Source organism: Salvelinus alpinus, chromosome 7 (genome assembly GCF_045679555.1).
Source record: "Salvelinus alpinus chromosome 7, SLU_Salpinus.1, whole genome shotgun sequence".
NCBI lineage: Eukaryota > Metazoa > Chordata > Actinopteri > Salmoniformes > Salmonidae > Salvelinus > Salvelinus alpinus.
Window position 1 is genome coordinate 7,539,604 of NC_092092.1, and position 24,588 is coordinate 7,564,191.

The 24,588-nt window shown below is 47.2% G+C and overlaps 1 protein-coding gene across 1 annotated transcript in view; it reads left to right on the top strand.

Annotated features, from left to right (window-relative positions):
- LOC139580381 (serine/threonine-protein kinase LMTK1-like) overlaps positions 1-24,588 on the top strand; it is a 153,720-nt gene that overhangs the window by 91,219 nt on the left and 37,913 nt on the right. Inside the window, exon 3 of the mRNA XM_071409000.1 lies at positions 11,268-11,409. Within this exon, the coding sequence (XP_071265101.1) occupies positions 11,268-11,409 (142 nt within the window). The remainder of the gene's footprint in view (positions 1-11,267; positions 11,410-24,588) is intronic.

The following is a 24,588-nucleotide window of genomic DNA, read 5'->3' on the forward strand; positions in this document are numbered from 1 at the left end:
CTAAGATAGAGGAGAATACTCAGAGAGAGAGACTAAGATAGAGGAGAATACTCAGGGAGAGAGACTAAGATAGATGAGAATACTCAGGGAGAGAGAGACTAAGATAGAGGAGAATACTCAGGGAGAGAGGGACTAAGATAGAGGAGAATACTCAGAGAGAGAGACTAAGATAGAGGAGAATACTCAGGGAGAGAGACTAAGATAGATGAGAATACTCAGGGAGAGAGAGACTAAGATAGAGGAGAATACTCAGGGAGAGAGACTAAGATAGAGGAGAATACTCAGAGAGAGAGACTAAGATAGAGGAGAATACTCAGAGAGAGAGACTAAGATAGAGGAGAATACTCAGAGAGAGAGGGACTAAGATAGAGGAGAATACTCAGAGAGAGAGACTAAGATAGAGGAGAATACTCAGGGAGAGAGAGACTAAGATAGAGGAGAATACTCAGAGAGAGAGGGACTAAGATAGAGGAGAATACTCAGAGAGAGAGACTAAGATAGAGGAGAATACTCAGGGAGAGAGACTAAGATAGATGAGAATACTCAGGGAGAGAGAGACTAAGATAGAGGAGAATACTCAGGGAGAGAGAGACTAAGATAGAGGAGAATACTCTGGGAGAGAGAGACAAATAAAGAGGGGAGGTAGAGGAGATGTGAGAGAGGGCGTGAGGAAGAGCCCAAGGTGCATTTTGATGGAAAGGGAGAGGGAGGAAGAGCAAAAGCAGGGAGAAATGAAGTGAAATGAATGAGAGGAGAGATAAAGGAAAGAGGATGAAAAGGAGAGTAGAGGGAGAGCGAGAGAGGAGAGAGGAGAGGAAGAGAGAGATGAGAGGGAGAGAGGAGAGGTGGAGAGGGAGAGAGAGAGAAGAGAGGAGAAAGAGAGAGGAGAAGAAGAAAGAGGGAGAGAGAAGAGAGGAGAAAGAGAGAGGAGAGGAAGAGAGAGAGGAGAGCGAGAGAGGAGAGGGAGAGAGGAGACGTACAAAAAGAGAGGAGAGGAAAGGGAGAGAGAGGAGAGATGAGAGGTAGAGAGAGGGAGAGAGAGGAGAGATGAGAGGTAGAGAGAGAGGAGAGGGAGAGAGAGGAGAGATGAGAGGTAGAGAGAGAGGAGAGGGAGAGAGAGGAGAGATGAGAGGTAGAGAGAGAGGAGAGGGAGAGAGAGGAGAGATGAGAGGTAGAGAGAGAGGAGAGAGAGGGAGAGAGGAGAGGGAGAGAGGAGAGGTAGAGAGAGAAGAGAGGAAAGGGAGAGAGAGGAGAGATGAGAAAGAGAGAAGAGAGGAGAGATGAGAGGTAGAGAGAGAGGAGAGGGAGAGAGGAGAGGGAGAGAGGAGAGGTAGAGAGAGGATACAAGCGAGAGAGAGAGAGGAGAGGGAGAGAGAGGAGAGGGAGAGAGAGAGAGAGAGGAGAGGGAGAGAGAGAGAGAGGAGAGGGACAGAGAGGAGAGGGAGAGAGGAGAAAGAGAGGAGAGGAGAAAGAGAAAGCAGGGAGAGAGGAAAGGGGAGAGGAGAGGGAAAGAGAGAGAGAGGAGAGGGAGGGAGAGGGGATGGGGAAAAGGGGTGAGAGGGCTTGAGGAAGGGCATACCCCAGAGTCCACAGTACATCCGGCCCCACGCGCCCCAGGGCCTCCATCTGGAATTAGACACAGCCTCTCCCAGAGCAGGAAGAGGAGATGATAGAGGTGTGTGTGTGTGTGTGTGTGTGTGTGTGTGTGTGTGTGTGTGTGTGTGTGTGTGTGTGTGTGTGTGTGTGTGTGTGTGTGTGTGTGTGTGTGTGTGTGTGTGCTCATCCTTGTGGGGAAGAGGCCTGCTCTGCACATGTTCCCCGGCAGGAGAAGAGAGAGAGTGATAGAAGAGAAAGAACTAGAGAAGGGAGAGAATGATGTCATGAGGATAGAATGTGAAAAGCCTTCCCTCCCACTCCTTTTTTCTGCCTCACATTTTTGTGGGGGCTCCATTTCTCTCGTTTTTTCTCACTTGCCCCCCCCCCCTCCAAATTTCTTTCTTTCCTGTCTCTCTCCCTCCCTCCTCTCGGGAGGAGCACAGGAATTGCCTGTTGGACTGGGAAACACTTCTCCTCCCTTTAACGCTTCCTGTTCTCTCCATCCTTCTGTCCCTCTCTTTCTCTCCATCCATGACATTGAGATAGACCCTTCTGGTCTCGCTGGAGCGCTAGATAGCAGCGATCTGCTGGAATAAGTCCCTCTCAGCTGCAGGACCATGGTCTTACTGTAGGCTCTGTGTTTGGCACCGCCACCTACATACCCTCCAAGCCAGCTGGGCCTTCATGGGGCCCCTGGGTGCTTGTGTGTAGGTAGTTTGGTGGGGGTGGTGGTGGAGTTTGCATGTGCTTTCAGCTTGTTGTTCTGCTGAGACATTCGGGTACAGGGTACAAGTGAACTTGTGTCGTGCGAGTGACAAACATGCCGGCTTTCCCAATGGAACTTGAGCTCAGGTAAGAACAGATAGATGTTGTGTGGAGAGTGGGCGTAGCCTGAACTCTAGCTGTGAATGAGTCCTAATGCTGATTGTAATAGAAATGATTTCATTTGTATTGTTTTTAGCGGAGAGTTCTTTGATGCCATTAAATTAAACCAGTTAGCACAATAGTAGTACATGTATTGTTTCTACAATTACAATGCGAAATTGGGTCCTTGAAAAATGCTATAAAATAGAATGCATTCTTTGTATGATTTATGTGTGAGAGGGCTGAGAGAGGGCTGAGAGAGGGCTGGTAGAGGGCTGAGAGAGGACTGAGAGAGGGCTGAGAGAGGGCTGAGAGAGGGCTGAGAGAGGGCTGGTAGAGGGCTGAGAGAGGGCTGAGAGAGGGCTGAGAGAGGGCTGAGAGAGATGGGAGAGGGCTGAGAGAGGGCTGGGAGAGGGCTGAAAGAGGACTGAGAGAGATGGGAGAGGGCTGGGAGAGGGCTGAGAGAGGACTGAGAGAGGGCTGAGAGAGATCTGAGAGAGGGCTGTGAGAGGGCTGAGAGAGGACTGAGAGAGATGGGAGAGGGCTGGGAGAGGACTGGGCGAGGACTGAGAGAGGGCTGGGAGAGGACTGAGAGAGATGGGATAGGGCTGGGAGAGATGGGAGAGGGCTGAGAGAGGGCTGAGAGAGGGCTGAGAGAGGACTGAGAGAGATGGGAGAGGGCTGGGAGAGGGCTGAGAGAGATGGGAGAGGTCTGGGAGAGAGCTGAGAGAGGACTGGGAGAGATGGGAGAGGGCTGGGAGAGATGAGAGAGGACTGGGAGAGGGCTGGGTGTTTATGTTAGATCTATGTAGCTGTATGTGTGGGAGAGAGATGTGAGTGGATATTTGTGTCTTTGTGTGAACTCTGTAGCTGTGCATTTTACAGGAACTCTATGCGTGTGTGATCTCTGTAAGGGTACGTGTTAGAGGACTGGGCGTTTACTGTGATCTCTGTAAGGGTACGTGTTAGAGGGCTGGGTGTTTACTGTGATCTCTGTAATGGTACGTGTTAGAGGACTGGGTGTTTACTGTGATCTCTGTAAGGGTACGTGTTAGAGGGCTGGGTGTTTACTGTGATCTCTGTAATGGTACGTGTTAGAGGACTGGGTGTTTACTGTGATCTCTGTAATGGTACGTGTTAGAGGACTGGGTGTTTACTGTGATCTCTGTAAGGGTACGTGTTAGAGGGCTGGGTGTTTACTGTGATCTCTGTAATGGTACGTGTTAGAGGGCTGGGTGTTTACTGTGATCTCTGTAAGGGTACGTGTTAGAGGACTGGGTGTTTACTGTGATCTCTGTAATGGTACGTGTTAGAGGACTGGGTGTTTACTGTGATCTCTGTAAGGGTACGTGTTAGAGGACTGGGTGTTTACTGTGATCTCTGTAATGGTACGTGTTAGAGGACTGGGTGTTTACTGTGATCTCTGTAATGGTACGTGTTAGAGGACTGGGTGTTTACTGTGATCTCTGTAAGGGTACGTGTTAGAGGACTGGGTGTTTACTGTGATCTCTGTAATGGTACGTGTTAGAGGACTGGGTGTTTACTGTGATCTCTGTAAGGGTACGTGTTAGAGGACTGGGTGTTTACTGTGATCTCTGTAATGGTACGTGTTAGAGGGCTGGGTGTTTACTGTGATCTCTGTAATGGTACGTGTTAGAGGACTGGGTGTTTACTGTGATCTCTGTAATGGTACGTGTTAGAGGGCTGGGTGTTTACTGTGATCTCTGTAAGGGTACGTGTTAGAGGACTGGGTGTTTACTGTGATCTCTGTAAGGGTACGTGTTAGAGGACTGGGTGTTTACTGTGATCTCTGTAAGGGTACGTGTTAGAGGACTGGGTGTTTACTGTGATCTCTGTAATGGTACGTGTTAGAGGGCTGGGTGTTTACTGTGATCTCTGTAAGGGTACGTGTTAGAGGACTGGGTGTTTACTGTGATCTCTGTAAGGGTACGTGTTAGAGGGCTGGGTGTTTACTGTGATCTCTGTAATGGTACGTGTTAGAGGACTGGGTGTTTACTGTGATCTCTGTAAGGGTACGTGTTAGAGGGCTGGGTGTTTACTGTGATCTCTGTAATGGTACGTGTTAGAGGACTGGATGTTTACTGTGATCTCTGTAAGGGTACGTGTTAGAGGACTGGGTGTTTACTGTGATCTCTGTAAGGGTACGTGTTAGAGGGCTGGGTGTTTACTGTGATCTCTGTAATGGTACGTGTTAGAGGACTGGGTGTTTACTGTGATCTCTGTAAGGGTACGTGTTAGAGGACTGGGCGTTTACTGTGATCTCTGTAAGGGTACGTGTTAGAGGGCTGGGTGTTTACTGTGATCTCTGTAATGGTACGTGTTAGAGGGCTGGGTGTTTACTGTGATCTCTGTAATGGTACGTGTTAGAGGACTGGGTGTTTACTGTGATCTCTGTAATGGTACGTGTTAGAGGGCTGGGTGTTTACTGTGATCTCTGTAATGGTACGTGTTAGAGGGCTGGGTGTTTACTGTGATCTCTGTAATGGTACGTGTTAGAGGACTGGGTGTTTACTGTGATCTCTGTAATGGTACGTGTTAGAGGACTGGGTGTTTACTGTGATCTCTGTAATGGTACGTGTTAGAGGGCTGGGTGTTTACTGTGATCTCTGTAATGGTACGTGTTAGAGGACTGGGTGTTTACTGTGATCTCTGTAATGGTACGTGTTAGAGGGCTGGGTGTTTACTGTGATCTCTGTAAGGGTACGTGTTAGAGGGCTGGGTGTTTACTGTGATCTCTGTAAGGGTACGTGTTAGAGGACTGGGTGTTTACTGTGATCTCTGTAATGGTACGTGTTAGAGGGCTGGGTGTTTACTGTGATCTCTGTAATGGTACGTGTTAGAGGACTGGGTGTTTACTGTGATCTCTGTAATGGTACGTGTTAGAGGGCTGGGTGTTTACTGTGATCTCTGTAAGGGTACGTGTTAGAGGGCTGGGTGTTTACTGTGATCTCTGTAAGGGTACGTGTTAGAGGACTGGGTGTTTACTGTGATCTCTGTAATGGTACGTGTTAGAGGACTGGGTGTTTACTGTGATCTCTGTAATGGTACGTGTTAGAGGGCTGGGTGTTTACTGTGATCTCTGTAATGGTACGTGTTAGAGGACTGGGTGTTTACTGTGATCTCTGTAATGGTACGTGTTAGAGGACTGGGTGTTTACTGTGATCTCTGTAATGGTACGTGTTAGAGGGCTGGGTGTTTACTGTGATCTCTGTAATGGTACGTGTTAGAGGACTGGGTGTTTACTGTGATCTCTGTAATGGTACGTGTTAGAGGACTGGGTGTTTACTGTGATCTCTGTAATGGTACGTGTTAGAGGACTGGGTGTTTACTGTGATCTCTGTAATGGTACGTGTTAGAGGACTGGGTGTTTACTGTGATCTCTGTAAGGGTACGTGTTAGAGGACTGGGTGTTTACTGTGATCTCTGTAATGGTACGTGTTAGAGGGCTGGGTGTTTACTGTGATCTCTGTAATGGTACGTGTTAGAGGACTGGGTGTTTACTGTGATCTCTGTAATGGTACGTGTTAGAGGACTGGGTGTTTACTGTGATCTCTGTAATGGTACGTGTTAGAGGGCTGGGTGTTTACTGTGATCTCTGTAATGGTACGTGTTAGAGGACTGGGTGTTTACTGTGATCTCTGTAATGGTACGTGTTAGAGGACTGGGTGTTTACTGTGATCTCTGTAATGGTACGTGTTAGAGGGCTGGGTGTTTACTGTGATCTCTGTAATGGTACGTGTTAGAGGGCTGGGTGTTTACTGTGATCTCTGTAAGGGTACGTGTTAGAGGACTGGGTGTTTACTGTGATCTCTGTAATGGTACGTGTTAGAGGGCTGGGTGTTTACTGTGATCTCTGTAAGGGTACGTGTTAGAGGACTAGGTGTTTACTGTGATCTCTGTAATGGTACGTGTTAGAGGACTGGGTGTTTACTGTGATCTCTGTAATGGTACGTGTTAGAGGGCTGGGTGTTTACTGTGATCTCTGTAATGGTACGTGTTAGAGGACTGGGTGTTTACTGTGATCTCTGTAATGGTACGTGTTAGAGGACTGGGTGTTTACTGTGATCTCTGTAATGGTACGTGTTAGAGGGCTGGGTGTTTACTGTGATCTCTGTAATGGTACGTGTTAGAGGACTGGGTGTTTACTGTGATCTCTGTAATGGTACGTGTTAGAGGGCTGGGTGTTTACTGTGATCTCTGTAAGGGTACGTGTTAGAGGGCTGGGTGTTTACTGTGATCTCTGTAAGGGTACGTGTTAGAGGACTGGGTGTTTACTGTGATCTCTGTAATGGTACGTGTTAGAGGGCTGGGTGTTTACTGTGATCTCTGTAATGGTACGTGTTAGAGGACTGGGTGTTTACTGTGATCTCTGTAATGGTACGTGTTAGAGGGCTGGGTGTTTACTGTGATCTCTGTAAGGGTACGTGTTAGAGGGCTGGGTGTTTACTGTGATCTCTGTAAGGGTACGTGTTAGAGGACTGGGTGTTTACTGTGATCTCTGTAATGGTACGTGTTAGAGGACTGGGTGTTTACTGTGATCTCTGTAATGGTACGTGTTAGAGGGCTGGGTGTTTACTGTGATCTCTGTAATGGTACGTGTTAGAGGACTGGGTGTTTACTGTGATCTCTGTAATGGTACGTGTTAGAGGACTGGGTGTTTACTGTGATCTCTGTAATGGTACGTGTTAGAGGGCTGGGTGTTTACTGTGATCTCTGTAATGGTACGTGTTAGAGGACTGGGTGTTTACTGTGATCTCTGTAATGGTACGTGTTAGAGGACTGGGTGTTTACTGTGATCTCTGTAATGGTACGTGTTAGAGGACTGGGTGTTTACTGTGATCTCTGTAATGGTACGTGTTAGAGGACTGGGTGTTTACTGTGATCTCTGTAAGGGTACGTGTTAGAGGACTGGGTGTTTACTGTGATCTCTGTAATGGTACGTGTTAGAGGGCTGGGTGTTTACTGTGATCTCTGTAATGGTACGTGTTAGAGGACTGGGTGTTTACTGTGATCTCTGTAATGGTACGTGTTAGAGGACTGGGTGTTTACTGTGATCTCTGTAATGGTACGTGTTAGAGGGCTGGGTGTTTACTGTGATCTCTGTAATGGTACGTGTTAGAGGACTGGGTGTTTACTGTGATCTCTGTAATGGTACGTGTTAGAGGACTGGGTGTTTACTGTGATCTCTGTAATGGTACGTGTTAGAGGGCTGGGTGTTTACTGTGATCTCTGTAATGGTACGTGTTAGAGGGCTGGGTGTTTACTGTGATCTCTGTAAGGGTACGTGTTAGAGGACTGGGTGTTTACTGTGATCTCTGTAATGGTACGTGTTAGAGGGCTGGGTGTTTACTGTGATCTCTGTAAGGGTACGTGTTAGAGGACTAGGTGTTTACTGTGATCTCTGTAATGGTACGTGTTAGAGGGCTGGGTGTTTACTGTGATCTCTGTAAGGGTACGTGTTAGAGGACTGGGTGTTTACTGTGATCTCTGTAATGGTACGTGTTAGAGGACTGGGTGTTTACTGTGATCTCTGTAATGGTACGTGTTAGAGGGCTGGGTGTTTACTGTGATCTCTGTAAGGGTACGTGTTAGAGGGCTGGGTGTTTACTGTGATCTCTGTAAGGGTACGTGTTAGAGGACTGGGTGTTTACTGTGATCTCTGTAAGGGTACGTGTTAGAGGACTGGGTGTTTACTGTGATCTCTGTAAGGGTACGTGTTAGAGGACTAGGTGTTTACTGTGATCTCTGTAATGGTACGTGTTAGAGGGCTGGGTGTTTACTGTGATCTCTGTAATGGTACGTGTTAGAGGACTGGGTGTTTACTGTGATCTCTGTAAGGGTACGTGTTAGAGGACTAGGTGTTTACTGTGATCTCTGTAATGGTACGTGTTAGAGGACTGGGTGTTTACTGTGATCTCTGTAATGGTACGTGTTAGAGGACTGGGTGTTTACTGTGATCTCTGTAATGGTACGTGTTAGAGGACTGGGTGTTTACTGTGATCTCTGTAATGGTACGTGTTAGAGGACTGGGTGTTTACTGTGATCTCTGTAAGGGTACGTGTTAGAGGACTGGGTGTTTACTGTGATCTCTGTAATGGTACGTGTTAGAGGGCTGGGTGTTTACTGTGATCTCTGTAATGGTACGTGTTAGAGGGCTGGGTGTTTACTGTGATCTCTGTAATGGTACGTGTTAGAGGACTGGGTGTTTACTGTGATCTCTGTAAGGGTACGTGTTAGAGGGCTGGGTGTTTACTGTGATCTCTGTAATGGTACGTGTTAGAGGGCTGGGTGTTTACTGTGATCTCTGTAAGGGTACGTGTTAGAGGACTGGGTGTTTACTGTGATCTCTGTAATGGTACGTGTTAGAGGACTGGGTGTTTACTGTGATCTCTGTAATGGTACGTGTTAGAGGGCTGGGTGTTTACTGTGATCTCTGTAAGGGTACGTGTTAGAGGGCTGGGTGTTTACTGTGATCTCTGTAATGGTACGTGTTAGAGGACTGGGTGTTTACTGTGATCTCTGTAATGGTACGTGTTAGAGGACTGGGTGTTTACTGTGATCTCTGTAATGGTACGTGTTAGAGGACTGGGTGTTTACTGTGTCTCTGGAACTCTGATCCTGAAACAGATGTTTGTTGGGTCGGTAGAGGCCGTGTGAAGCTGTGGACTTGGAGAACAGAGGGAGTGTGTGTGTGTCTGTCTGTCTGAGTGAGACTGTGTATGTGCATATGTGTGTGTGTTCTCTCGTGGGACAGGATTGAGCGAGCGAGGGATGGAAGGGAGGGGTAAGGAGGATTGGGGGAGTCAGGGGAGTGGGTGCAGGACGAGTTTACAAAGGGTCACAGTTTTCCATAGTTTCCACCTCACCACTAAACTCCTTACAACTGAGAGGCTTTTACACTGATATCCACTCCCCAAATCCTGCCAATTCCCTCGCTCTACTCCCTCCCTCCCTTCCATATCTCTCTCTCTCTCTCTCTCCTCCCATCTCTCTCTCGCTCTCTCCCGTCTCTCACTCGTCATCATCCCTTCTTTATTGTGTCACTTCAGTCTCAAAGCTTTGAAGATCTCTCCAAGGGATTTCTTATTTAATATCCAATATGTATTAGTGTGGTCGGCTCCAGAATGGATCTGATGTCTTACAGTACACTGTTAAAATAAAGTGCTTTGGAAACTGAGCTTCCACCAACGTTAAGGAGACAAAACGTTCACTTTGCTGGAGTATTGAAACATAATTCCGAGAGGTTTTGAAACATTACACGGTGTTTTGATTGATTAACATGACTTAATCACGAGTTCTGCAACACCAGGGACTGGGAGGCCTACCGGGAACGTTTGAAAACACTCTTTTGGTGTTTCACGTTCTGTTTAGTGCAGAATTATACCACTCCTTCTATGGTATTGACTTCATTGATTTATGTATCTGATCATTTGCCAATTTAACCCATTTTGTCAGGCGGTGTTGAGCACAGTGTTAAATCCACCAGCGTTAACTAGAGGTTTTACAACAAGCATTGCAGGATGCTGCATTTTGCTTCTACTGTACCATCAACGTTTGCTAATGTGAGAATGGGTCATCTCATCATTGAACTTAATTTTGCCTGACGGTTGTAAAATATCCGTTCATCGTGATCGCTTACACCTCATGGCACAACAAGCTGCTTAGTACTACTGTAGATGTCTAACTTTTATTTCTTCAAACATGCATATAACAATGTCTAAAATAATTGATAATAATCATGACATTGTGTCAGCAGGTGATTGTGAAGTAAATAACTGTCTGTTAACAATAACTGCCACTCTCAGGAACAACTACACAGACCTGAACGAGGAAGGAACAGGAAATGGAATGACAGTTATAAATGTATGTGGGTATTATTAGTTCTACAGCCTAACTGTTTGTTAAGTTGCCAAAATAATAATTTCTAGTTGAATGAACACGTCATTTTAATTTGACAGAATTTTTGCCTACCTTTTATCATGTTGGAGATAAGTTTTGACCAAGTAAACATTTTAAGTTCAGGTTACATTTTGACCCGAAAAAAGATGGGTAAACAAAACAAAAAACAGCTGCGGAACCAGTTACTTCAAAATATTTAGTTTAAACATTATTTTTTATATTCTTTTTACAGTGCACCTTCATTTCGTTGATCTCCACCCCAAACAAGTAACAGATGAATAGCATAATATTCTCATGCTTAAATTCAAGGTCAGAATGCACATAGAGAGAAAAGTGCATTCCATTTAGCTACGCTTAACTCGGAAATCCCTCCTAACTGCCTGACATCAGCTTCCCCTGGCAGAGACAGAGACAGAGACAGAGACAGGGACAGGGACAGGGACAGGGACAGGGACAGAGACAGAGACAGAGACAGAGACAGAGACAGAGACAGAGACAGAGACAGAGACAGAGACAGAGACAGAGACAGGGACAGGGACAGGGACAGGGACAGAGAGAGACAAAGTTATCCTTTCCCCTCTCAATGTTGCTTCAACCTATTGCTCTCTGCTATGGGGACAAATGGATTCCCGTAATTGGATTACGTTCTCGTATACTGCAGGGATTTTTTTCTAAAGGTAATATTGTCTGTTTGATGGACTACATTGCAGTCGGACTGCACAGAATCACTGCTATATAAATCATCTTGTTTTTCCAAGAACTTTGCATTGTGTGATCAAGCTAAAGGATTCTTTACCTCACCTCGCTAAAACTCATCTCAAACACACTGAACTTCTGATCTTGATGGCCTGTCTGACCTCTGACCTCTCTGCCCTTCTGTCCTGTAGGAGTTTGAGAATGTCGATGGGGAGGAGTACCAGGCGGACCTGTCCACCCTGGCGTCCCCTGCATCCCAGAGCGGACCTGATGTCTACATCCTACCCCTCACTGAGGTGTCCCTCCCCGTGGCCAAACAACCAGGACGATCAGGTAGGACCTACATGTCTTGAGTCTGATAAAATTAAATGACACTTTTCTCACTTTTCCTTCTCCTCTCTCTCTCTCTCTCTCTCTCTCTCTCTCTCTCTCTCTCTCTCTCTCTCTCTCTCTCTTCTCTCTCTCTCTCTCTCTCTCTCTCTCTCTCTCTCTCTCTCTCTCTCTCTCTCTCTCTCTCTCTCTCTCTCTCTCTCTCTCTCTCTCTCTCTCTCTCTCTCTCTCTCTCATTTAATATATGTTCAATTTAAATACATTTCTTTCCAAGAGGCTTTAAGTATTTGAAGTCAGCTCTGTAAGGAGGGATGTTCAGGGAATGACTGTCAGAGAGAACCATATCAAATTCATATAGTCACTTTCACAGCTCAAAGGGAATACAATATAAAAGGTCAAATAAAGGTGAGACAATAAAGGGAAACGTTTTGTGCCTTTATTGTGTCCTTGACAAAGTGATGGAAACCTTGCAGTAGACTAGAGTGTTTTCAGTGAGGAGTCTTCACGGATGTCAGGGTATACTGTCGGGATGTCAGGGCATACTGTCAGGGTGTCAGGGCATACTGTCAGGGTATACTGTCGGGATGTCAGGGCATACTGTCAGGGTGTCAGGGCATACTGTCAGGGTATACTGTCGGGATGTCAGGGCATACTGTCAGGGTATACTGTCGGGATGTCAGGGCATACTGTCAGGGTATACTGTCGGGATGTCAGGGTATACTGTCGGGATGTCAGGGCATACTGTCAGGGTATACTGTCGGGATGTCAGGGCATACTGTCAGGGTATACTGTCGGGATGTCAGGGTATACTGTCGGGATGTCAGGGTATACTGTCAGGATGTCAGGGTATACTGTCAGGATGTCAGGGCATACTGTCAGGATGTCAGGGCATACTGTCAGGGTATACTGTCGGGATGTCAGGGTATACTGTCGGGATGTCAGGGCATACTGTCAGGATGTCAGGGCATACTGTCAGGGTATACTGTCGGGATGTCAGGGTATACTGTCGGGATGTCAGGGCATACTGTCAGGATGTCAGGGCATACTGTCAGGGTATACTGTCGGGATGTCAGGGTATACTGTCGGGATGTCAGGGCATACTGTCAGGATGTCAGGGCATACTGTCAGGGTATACTGTCGGGATGTCAGGGTATACTGTCGGGATGTCAGGGCATACTGTCAGGATGTCAGGGCATACTGTCAGGGTATACTGTCGGGATGTCAGGGCATACTGTCAGGGTATACTGTCGGGATGTCAGGGCATACTGTCAGGGTATACTGTCGGGATGTCAGGGCATACTGTCGGGATGTCAGGGCATACTGTCGGGATGTCAGGGTATACTGTCGGGATGTCAGGGCATACTGTCAGGGTATACTGTCGGGATGTCAGGGCATACTGTCAGGGTATACTGTCGGGATGTCAGGGTATACTGTCGGGATGTCAGGGCATACTGTCGGGATGTCAGGGCATACTGTCGGGATGTCAGGGCATACTGTCAGGGTATACTGTCGGGATGTCAGGGTATACTGTCGGGATGTCAGGGCATACTGTCGGGATGTCAGGGCATACTGTCAGGGTATACTGTCAGGATGTCAGGGTATACTGTCGGGATGTCAGGGTATACTGTCGGGATGTCAGGGTATACTGTCAGGATGTCAGGGTATACTGTCAGGATGTCAGGGCATACTGTCAGGATGTCAGGGCATACTGTCAGGGTATACTGTCGGGATGTCAGGGCATACTGTCGGGATGTCAGGGCATACTGTCAGGGTATACTGTCGGGATGTCAGGGTATACTGTCGGGATGTCAGGGCATACTGTCAGGGTATACTGTCGGGATGTCAGGGTATACTGTCGGGATGTCAGGGCATACTGTCAGGGTATACTGTCGGGATGTCAGGGCATACTGTCAGGGTATACTGTCGGGATGTCAGGGTATACTGTCGGGATGTCAGGGCATACTGTCGGGATGTCAGGGCATACTGTCGGGATGTCAGGGCATACTGTCAGGGTATACTGTCGGGATGTCAGGGTATACTGTCGGGATGTCAGGGCATACTGTCGGGATGTCAGGGCATACTGTCAGGATGTCAGGGTATACTGTCGGGATGTCAGGGCATACTGCCAGGATGTCAGGGTATACTGTCGGGATGTCAGGGCATACTGCCAGGATGTCAGGGTATACTGTCGGGATGTCAGGGTATACTGTCGGGATGTCAGGGCATACTGTCGGGATGTCAGGGTATACTGTCGGGATGTCAGGGTATACTGTCGGGATGTCAGGGCATACTGTCGGGATGTCAGGGCATACTGTCAGGGTATACTGTCGGGATGTCAGGGCATACTGCCAGGATGTCAGGGTATACTGTCGGGATGTCAGGGTATACTGTCGGGATGTCAGGGTATACTGTCGGGATGTCAGGGCATACTGTCGGGATGTCAGGGCATACTGTCAGGGCATACTGTCAGGGTGTCAGGGTATACTGCCAGGATGTCAGGGTATACTGTCGGGATGTCAGGGCATACTGTCGGGATGTCAGGGCATACTGTCAGGGTATACTGTCGGGATGTCAGGGCATACTGCCAGGATGTCAGGGTATACTGTCGGGATGTCAGGGTATACTGTCAGGGCATACTGTCGGGATGTCAGGGCATACTGCCAGGATGTCAGGGTATACTGTCGGGATGTCAGGGTATACTGTCGGGATGTCAGGGTATACTGTCGGGATGTCAGGGCATACTGTCAGGGTATACTGTCGGGATGTCAGGGCATACTGCCAGGATGTCAGGGTATACTGTCGGGATGTCAGGGTATACTGTCGGGATGTCAGGGTATACTGTCGGGATGTCAGGGCATACTGTCAGGATGTCAGGGCATACTGTCAGGATGTCAGGGTATACTGTCAGGATGTCAGGGCATACTGTCAGGATGTCAGGGTATACTGTCGGGATGTCAGGGCATACTGTCAGGATGTCAGGGTATACTGTCGGGATGTCAGGGTATACTGTCAGGATGTCAGGGCATACTGTCGGGATGTCAGGGCATACTGTCAGGATGTCAGGGTATACTGCCAGGATGTCAGGGTATACTGTCGGGATGTCAGGGTATACTGTCGGGATGTCAGGGCATACTGTCAGGATGTCAGGGTATACTGTCGGGATGTCAGGGTATACTGTCGGGATGTCAGGGCATACTGTCAGGATGTCAGGGTATACTGTCGGGATGTCAGGGCATACTGTCGGGATGTCAGGGCATACTGTCGGGATGTCAGGGCATACTGTCGGGATGTCAGGGCATACTGTCGGGATGTCAGGGCATACTGTCGGGATGTCAGGGTATACTGTCGGGATGTCAGGGCATACTGTCGGGATGTCAGGGTATACTGTCGGGATGTCAGGGCATACTGTCAGGATGTCAGGGCATACTGTCAGGATGTCAGGGTATACTGTCGGGATGTCAGGGCATACTGCCAGGATGTCAGGGTATACTGTCGGGATGTCAGGGTATACTGCCAGGATGTCAGGGTATACTGTCGGGATGTCAGGGTATACTGTCGGGATGTCAGGGCATACTGCCAGGATGTCAGGGTATACTGTCGGGATGTCAGGGTATACTGTCAGGATGTCAGGGCATACTGTCAGGATGTCAGGGTATACTGTCGGGATGTCAGGGCATACTGTCAGGATGTCAGGGTATACTGTCGGGATGTCAGGGCATACTGTCAGGATGTCAGGGTATACTGTCGGGATGTCAGGGTATACTGTCAGGATGTCAGGGTATACTGTCAGGATGTCAGGGTATACTGTCAGGATGTCAGGGTATACTGTCGGGATGTCAGGGCATACTGTCAGGATGTCAGGGTATACTGTCGGGATGTCAGGGCATACTGTCAGGATGTCAGGGTATACTGTCGGGATGTCAGGGCATACTGTCGGGATGTCAGGGCATACTGTCAGGATGTCACGGCATACTGCCAGGATGTCAGGGTATACTGTCGGGATGTCAGGGCATACTGCCAGGATGTCAGGGTATACTGTCGGGATGTCAGGGTATACTGTCGGGATGTCAGGGCATACTGTCAGGATGTCAGGGCATACTGTCAGGATGTCAGGGTATACTGTCGGGATGTCAGGGCATACTGTCAGGATGTCAGGGCATACTGTCAGGATGTCAGGGCATACTGTCAGGATGTCAGGGTATACTGTCGGGATGTCAGGGCATACTGTCAGGATGTCAGGGTATACTGTCGGGATGTCAGGGCATACTGTCAGGATGTCAGGGCATACTGTCGGGATGTCAGGGTATACTGTCAGGATGTCAGGGTATACTGTCAGGATGTCAGGGTATACTGTCGGGATGTCAGGGTATACTGTCAGGATGTCAGGGCATACTGTCGGGATGTCAGGGTATACTGTCAGGATGTCAGGGTATACTGTCAGGATGTCAGGGTATACTGTCAGGATGTCAGGGTATACTGTCGGGATGTCAGGGTATACTGTCAGGATGTCAGGGCATACTGTCAGGATGTCAGGGCATACTGTCGGGATGTCAGGGTATACTGTCAGGATGTCAGGGCATACTGTCAGTATGTCAGGGAATACTGTCAGGATGTCAGGGCATACTGTCAGGATGTCAGGGCAGACTGTCAGGATGTCACGGCATACTGTCAGGATGTCAGGGAATACTGTCAGGATGTCACGGCATACTGTCAGGATGTCAGGGCATACTGTCAGGATGTCAGGGTATACTGTCAGGATGTCAGGGCATACTGTCAGGATGTCAGGGTATACTGTCAGGGCATACTGTCAGGATGTCAGGGTATACTGTCAGGATGTCAGGGCATACTGTCAGGATGTCAGGGAATACTGTCAGGATGTCAGGGCATACTGTCAGGATGTCAGGGTATACTGTCAGGGCATACTGTCAGGATGTCAGGGTATACTGTCAGGATGTCAGGGTATACTGTCAGGATGTCAGGGCATACTGTCAGGATGTCACGGCATACTGTCAGGATGTCAGGGCATACTGTCAGGATGTCAGGGCATACTGTCAGGATGTCAGGGAATACTGTCAGGATGTCAGGGCATACTGTAAGGATGTCAGGGCATACTGTCGGGATGTCAGGGCATACTGTAAGGATGTCAGGGCATACTGTCAGGATGTCAGGGAATACTGTCGGGATGTCAGGGCATACCGTCGGGATGTCAGGGCATACTGTCGGGATGTCAGGGCATACCGTCGGGATGTCAGGGCATACTGTCAGGATGTCAGGGAATACTGCAGGGATGTCAGGGCATACTGTCAGGGTATACTGTCGGGATGTCAGGGCATACTGCAGGGATGTCAGGGCATACTGTCAGGATGTCAGGGCATACTGTCAGGGTATACTGTCGGGATGTCAGGGCATACTGCCAGGATGTCAGGGCATACTGTCAGGATGTCAGGGCATACTGTCAGGGTATACTGTCGGGATGTCAGGGCATACTGCCAGGATGTCAGGGCATACTGTCAGTATGTCAGGGAATACTGTCAGGATGTCAGGGCATACTGTCAGGATGTCAGGGCATACTGTCAGGGTATACTGTCGGGATGTCAGGGCATACTGTCAGGATGTCAGGGTATACTGTCGGGATGTCAGGGTATACTGTCAGGATGTCAGGGCATACTGTCAGTATGTCAGGGAATACTGTCAGGATGTCAGGGCATACTGTCAGTATGTCAGGGAATACTGTCAGGATGTCAGGGCATACTGTCAGGATGTCAGGGCAGACTGTCAGGATGTCACGGCATACTGTCAGGATGTCAGGGAATACTGTCAGGATGTCACGGCATACTGTCAGGATGTCAGGGCATACTGTCAGGATGTCAGGGTATACTGTCAGGATGTCAGGGTATACTGTCAGGATGTCAGGGCATACTGTCGGGATGTCAGGGTATACTGTCAGGATGTCAGGGTATACTGTCAGGGCATACTGTCAGGATGTCAGGGTATACTGTCAGGATGTCAGGGCATACTGTCAGGGCATACTGTCAGGATGTCAGGGTATACTGTCAGGATGTCAGGGCATACTGTCAGGATGTCAGGGTATACTGTCAGGATGTCACGGCATACTGTCAGGATGTCAGGGCATACTGTCAGGATGTCAGGGCATACTGTCAGGATGTCAGGGAATACTGTCAGGATGTCAGGGCATACTGTCAGGATGTCAGGGTATACTGTCAGGGTGTCAGGGTATACTGTCGGGATGTCAGGGCATACTGTCGGGATGTCAGGGCATACTGTCGGGATGTCAGGGCATACTGTCGGGATGTCAGGGTATACTGTCGGGATGTCAGGGTATACTGTCGGGATGTCAGGGCATACTGTCGGGATGTCAGGGCATACTGTCGGGATGTCAGGGCATACTGTCGGGATGTCAGGGTATACTGTCGGGATGTCAGGGCATACTGTCGGGATGTCAGGGCATACTGTCGGGATGTCAGGGCATACTGTCGGGATGTCAGGGTATACTGTCGGGATGTCAGGGCATACTGTCGGGATGTCAGGGCATACTGTCGGGATGTCAGGGCATACTGTAAGGATGTCAGGGCATACTGTCGGGATGTCAGGGCATACTGTCAGGATGTCAGGGCATACTGTCAGGATGTCAGGGCATACCGTCGGGATGTCAGGGCATACTGTCGGGATGTCAGTGCATACTGTCGGGATGTCAGGGAATACTGCAGGGATGTCAGGGCATACTGTCAGGATGTCAGGGCATACTGTAATGTATTTTCTGGCTCTTTAGCCCACAAAGTCTCCCCAGAGTCAGTGACCAACGCTCTAACACTGGACCACTGGGCCTCTCCTCCATCCCCCATCCCTTCTGCCCTGGACCACTGCTGGGCCTATCCCCATCCCTTCTGCCCTGAACCACTGCTGGGCCTATCCCCATCCCTTCTGCCCTGGACCACTGGTGGGACTATCCCCATCCCTTCTGCCCTGGACCACTGGTGGGACTATCCCCATCCCTTCTGCCCTGGACCACTGCTGGGCCTATCCCCATCCCTTCTGCCCTGGACCACTGCTGGGACTATCCCCATCCTTTATCCCCAATGCTCTGGGCCATTACTGAGCCTATCCCCTATTCCTACTGCCCTGGACCACTACTGGGACTATCCCCATCCCTTCTGCCCTGGACCACTGCTGGGCCTATCCCCATCCCTTCTGCCCTGGACCACTGCTGGGCCTATCCCCATCCCTTCTGCCCTGGACCACTGCTGGGACTATCCCCATCCTTTATCCCCAATGCTCTGGACCATTACTGAGCCTATCCCCTATTCCTACTGCCCTGGACCACTGCTGGGCCTATCCCCATCCCTTCTGCCCTGAACCACTGCTGGGCCTATCCCCATCCCTTCTGCCCTGGACCACTGGTGGGACTATCCCCATCCCTTCTGCCCTGGACCACTGGTGGGACTATCCCCATCCCTTCTGCCCTGGACCACTGCTGGGCCTATCCCCATCCCTTCTGCCCTGGACCACTACTGGGCCTATCCCCATCCCTTCTGCCCTCGACCACTACTGGGCCTATCCCCATCCCTACTGCCCTGGACCACTACTGGGCCCATCTCCTATCCCCATTGCCCTGGACCACTACTGGGCCCATCTCCTATCCCCATTGCCCTGGACTACTACTGGGCCCATCTCCTATCCCCATTGCCCTGGACCACTACTGGGCCCATCTATCCCCATTGCCCTGGACCACTACTGGGCCTATCCCCATCCCTACTGCCCTAGACCACTGCTGGGCCTATCCCCATCCCTACTGCCCAAGACCCTGGCTAGGCCTATCAAATCAAATTATATTTGTCACATGCGCCAAATACAACAGGTGTAGACTTTACTGTAAAATGCTTAGTTACAAGCCCCTAACCCACAATGCAGAGTTAAAAAGTAAGAACAATTCTCAAAAAAGGAAAAAAGAAACAGTAACACAATAAAATAACAATAATGAGACTATATACAAGGAGTACGGAGTAAAGATGGTCTAGAGTTTTTTCGCTTCTAGTTGCACAGGTGACATGCTGGTAGAGATGAGGTAAAAACAGATCTCAGTTTTCCTGCATTAAAATCACCGGCCACTAGGAGTATTTTCTTGTTTTCTTATGGCCCTATACACCTCGATGACTGCGGTCTTAGTGCCAGCACCGGTTTGTGGTGGCAAGTAGACAACTACAAAAAATGTAGATAAACTATTTTGGTAAATAGTATGGTCTACAGCTTATCATGATGTATTCTAACTTAATATTAGAGATCACGCACCAGCTGTTGTTAACGAAGAGACACAAACCACCCCCCTTGAGATTACCCAACGCTGACGTTCTGTCCTGATGATGTATAGAAAAAACAGCTATATTTTCCATGTCTTTGTTCAGCCACAACTCAGAGAAACACAGGATATTACAGTTCTTCAGATCACGTCGATAGGATAGTCTCGAACAGAGCTCGTCCAGTTTATTCTCCATTGATTTCAGGTTAGCCAATAGAACGGATATAGACGGTTTAATCCACTTCCCGACGTAGTCTCGTCAGGTTTCCCGCACGCTGGCTTCTATAACTCCACCTCTCTCTCTCACACACACACACACACACACACACACACACACACACACACACACACACACACACACACACACACACACACACACACACACACACACACACACACTCACACACTGTCTCACACACACACACACACACACACACACTGTCTCACACACACACACACACACACACACACACACACACACACACACACACACACACACACACACACACACACTGTCTCACACACACACACACACACACACACACACACACACACTGTCTCACACACACACACACACGCACGCACGCACGCACGCACGCACACACACACACACACACACACACACACACACACACACTGTCTCACACACACACACACACACACACACACACACACACACACACACACACACACACACACACACACACACACACACACACACACACACACACACACACACACACACACACACACACACACATCTGCTTGTAGTGTAATCACCCTGGCCCAGCTAGCCTACACAAGTACTCCTTGGTATGCCAAGCATGTGAGAGCCAAACCCACATTCTCTATCCCTCTTTCTCTCCCTCTCTTTCTCTCCCTCTCTTTCTTTCTTTCCCTCTCTCTCTCTCTCTCTCTTTCTCTCTCTCCCTCTCTCTCTCTCTCTCTCTCTCTCTCTCTCTCTCTCTCTCTCTCTCTCTCTCTCAATTCAATTCAATTCAATTCAATTGACTTTATTGACATGGCAAGTTATTATTACTTACATTGTCAAAGTATACATATCGAAAAATTTAAATAAAATATATATGTATATATATACACAAAATATATATATATTTATATATAAATAAATGGTGGGACTAACAGTAATAATAATAGTAGTAGTGGACATGGGATTACCATTAATAACAGCTACAACAACAATATTAATCAGAACAACAATACATTAAAGCAACAGTAGTAGACCAGTGTCAACATGACTGAGAAGACACATGACCTGGTACGAAAGACAAAACAAAACTAAGCTAAATGGGAAATATTATCAACATTACTTTGCATTTTTCACTGGCTGTCCCTCAGGCTGTGGCAGGAGGACACATATTTGGCTGCCAAAACTGCACATTTTGGCTTTTCACCCAACAAATATTTGAATTTTTCTTCATCTTTTATAGTTTCAAATTCTTTGTATTGAATTATAATTTTGTGAAAGAAATATGCTCTTAGGTCTGAGTATTTGTCACAGTGTAGTAGGAAATGCACTTCTGTCTCTACCTCTCCCCTGGAGCAGAGTGAGCACAGCCTGTCCTCCCTGGGCAGCCAGGTTTGTCTGTGACGACCGGTCTCTATAGCCAGACTGTGCTCACTGAGTCTGTACCTAGTCAATGTTTTCCTCAGTTTTCTATCAGTCACAGTGGTCAGATAGTCTGCCACCATGTACTGTCTGTTTAGAGCCAAATAGCATTGAAGTTTACTTTGATTTTTTGTGGTGTCTTTCCAATAGGTTATATATTTTTCTTTTTGTTTTGTGATGATTTGGTTGGGCCAGATTTTCTGAGGGCTGTCCCGAGGCTCTATGGGGTTGGTTTGGGTTGGTGAACTGAGCCTCAGAACCAGCTGGCTGAGGGGACTCTTCTCTGGTTTCATCTCTTGACATTGTAGAGCTGTGTGATGGAATGTTTTAGGGTCACTTGTTTTTAGATGGTTGTAAAATTTGATGGCTCTTTTTTCTATTCGAATGAGGAGGGGATATTGGCCCAATTCTGCCCTACATGCGTTATTTGGAGTTTTTCTTTGTACTTGCAATACAGTCTTGCAAAACTCTGCATGCAATACTTCAATTGGATGTTTGTCCCATTTAGTAAATTCATTATTAGAGAGTGGACCCCATACTTCACTGCCATATAGAGCAATTGGTTCTATAACTGATTGAAAAATTTTGAGCCAGATTCTAATTGGAATTTCAATTTTGATGTTCCTTTTAATGGCATAGAATGCTCTTCTTGCTTTGTCTCTCAGCTCATTCACAGCCATGTGAAAGCTACCTGTGTTGCTGATATTTAGTCCTAGATATGTGTAGTTTTTGGTGTGTTCTAATAGAACTGTGTCCAAATAGAATTTATATTTGTCATCCTTATTTCCGGACCTTTTTTGGAATATCATTATATTTGTTTTTTTTAGATTAACGGTCAGAGCCCAAGCCTGACAGAACCTGTGAAGATGATCTAGGTGTTGCTGTAACCCCTCTTTAGTGGGAGACAGCAGCACCAGGTCATCTGCGTACAGCAGACACTTGATTTCAGTGTTGTGTAGGGTGATACCAGGTGCTGTCGATTCTTCTAATGTTTTTGCCAATTCATTCATGTAGATGTTAAATAATGTTGGACTTATTGGGCAGCCCTGTTTCACTCCCCGCCCCTGAGAGAAGAAGTCTGTTTGCTTGTTGCCAATTTTAACCGCACATTTGTTTTTAGTGTACATTGATTTAATAAAATCATATGTTTTCCCTCCAATACCACTTTCTATTAGTTTATAAAAAAGACCTTCGTGCCAAATTGAATCAAATGCTTTCTTGAAATCTACAAAACACGAGTAGATTTTGCCTTTGTTTTGGTTAACTTGTTTATCAATTAGAGTGTGGAGGGTGTAAATGTGGTCTGTTGTACGATAATTTTTTAGAAATCCAATCTGGCTTCTGCTCAGGACGTTGTGTTCGTCAAGGAAATGATGTAGTCTGCTATTTATAATACTGCAGAGAATTTTCCCCAAGTTGCTGTTAACGCATATTCCTCTGTAATTATTTGGGTCAAATTTGTCTCCATTTTTATAGATTGGTGTGATCAGTCCCTGGTTCCAAATATCGGGGAAAATACCTGCAGTGAGGATAATGTTGAAGAGTTTGAGTATAGCCAATTTGAATTTGTGGTCTGTATATTTGATCATTTCATTTAAAATCCCATCAGCACCACAGGCCTTTTTGGGTTGGAGATTGCATATTTTTTCCAATAATTCTTCTTCTGTAATTGGGGTATCCACAGGATTCTGATAGTCTTTGACTGCTAATTCAAGGATTTGTAATTTTTCTTGTATATCTTTTTGTTCTGGGCTCTTTGTTATATTGCTGTAGAGGTTTGCAAAGTGATTTCTCCACATATCCCCATTTTGGATAGCCAACTCCTCATGATGAGGTTTGTTTAATTTATTCCAATTCTCCCAGAAGTGGTTTGATTCTATGGATTCCTCAATTCCATCCAGCTGATTTCTAATGTGCTGTTCCTTTTTTGTTCTTAGGGTGCGTTTGTATTGCTTCAGTGTTTCCCCATATTGAAGGCGTATATTTTTGTTGTCTGGTTCTCTGTGTTTTTGATTAGATATATTTCTCAATGACTTTCTTAGATTTTTGCAATCATTATCAAACCATTTTTCATTATCTGTTATTTTTGGTTTGCTCTTATGCTTCTTTAGATTAGCCAAGGAGGTTAATTTGTCAAATATAAAGTTTATGTTCCTAACGGCCAAATTTACACCTTCATTGCTGAAGGAGAATGTTAAGGCTAAAAAGTTGTCCAGGAGAGATTGTATTTTTTGGCTACTAATTGCTTTTTGGTAGATGTCTGTACTGTTTGCACTCCATCTATAGGCTTGTTTAGTACCATGTAATTTATTGGGCCATGATGCTTCATGGTTGGGTTCTGCTCTTCTCAGATACACTGTGATTTTACTGTGGTCTGAGAGAGGTGTTAGTGGGCTGACTGTGAAGGCTCTGAGAGACTCTGGGTTTAGGTCGGTGAGGAAGTAGTCTACAGTGCTGCTGCCAAGGGATGAGCTGTAGGTGTACCTACCAAAAGAGTCTCCTCTCAGCCTGCCATTGACTATGTACAGACCCAGTGTTCGACAGAGCCTCAGGAGCTGTAATCCATTTTTGTTTTTCACTTTGTCATAGTTGTTTCTGTGGGGGTATGTGGGGAGGGAAAGGTTATTGCTTCCTGGTAGGTGTTTATCCCCATGACTGTTAATAGTGTCTTGTTCTTCTGCTATTCTAGCATTCAGGTCTCCACAGACCAGTGCGTTGCCTTGGGCCTGAAAGTGACTAATCTCTCCCTCTAGAATGGAGAAGCTCTCTTCGTTGAAGTAGGGTGACTCTGAGGGGGGAATGTATGTGGCACAGAGGAAGACGTTTTTATCTGTCAAGATAGCCTCCTTGTTGATTTTTAACCAGATAAAGAATTCTCCTGTTTTGATCAATTCGATTGAATTAATTAGTTCAGATTTATACCATATTAGCATTCCCCCTGAGTCTCTGCCCTGTTTGATTCCTTTTAATTTAGTGGATGGTATGATTATCTCCCTATAACCTAGTGGACAGCCAGTGGAAACATCACCTCTGCACCATGTTTCCTGTAGTACTAATATATCAACATCATCAATTTCTTTCAGGAAGTCTGGGTTTCTGCTCTTTAGCCCAAAAGCAGAGGACTTCAATCCTTGTATATTCCAACATGCAACGTAAAAAGACTTCATAACTTTTTTTTTTTCTCTTTTCTTTACCTTTCAAAATGAGACAAACACTCACAATCCAAGAAGAACCATTA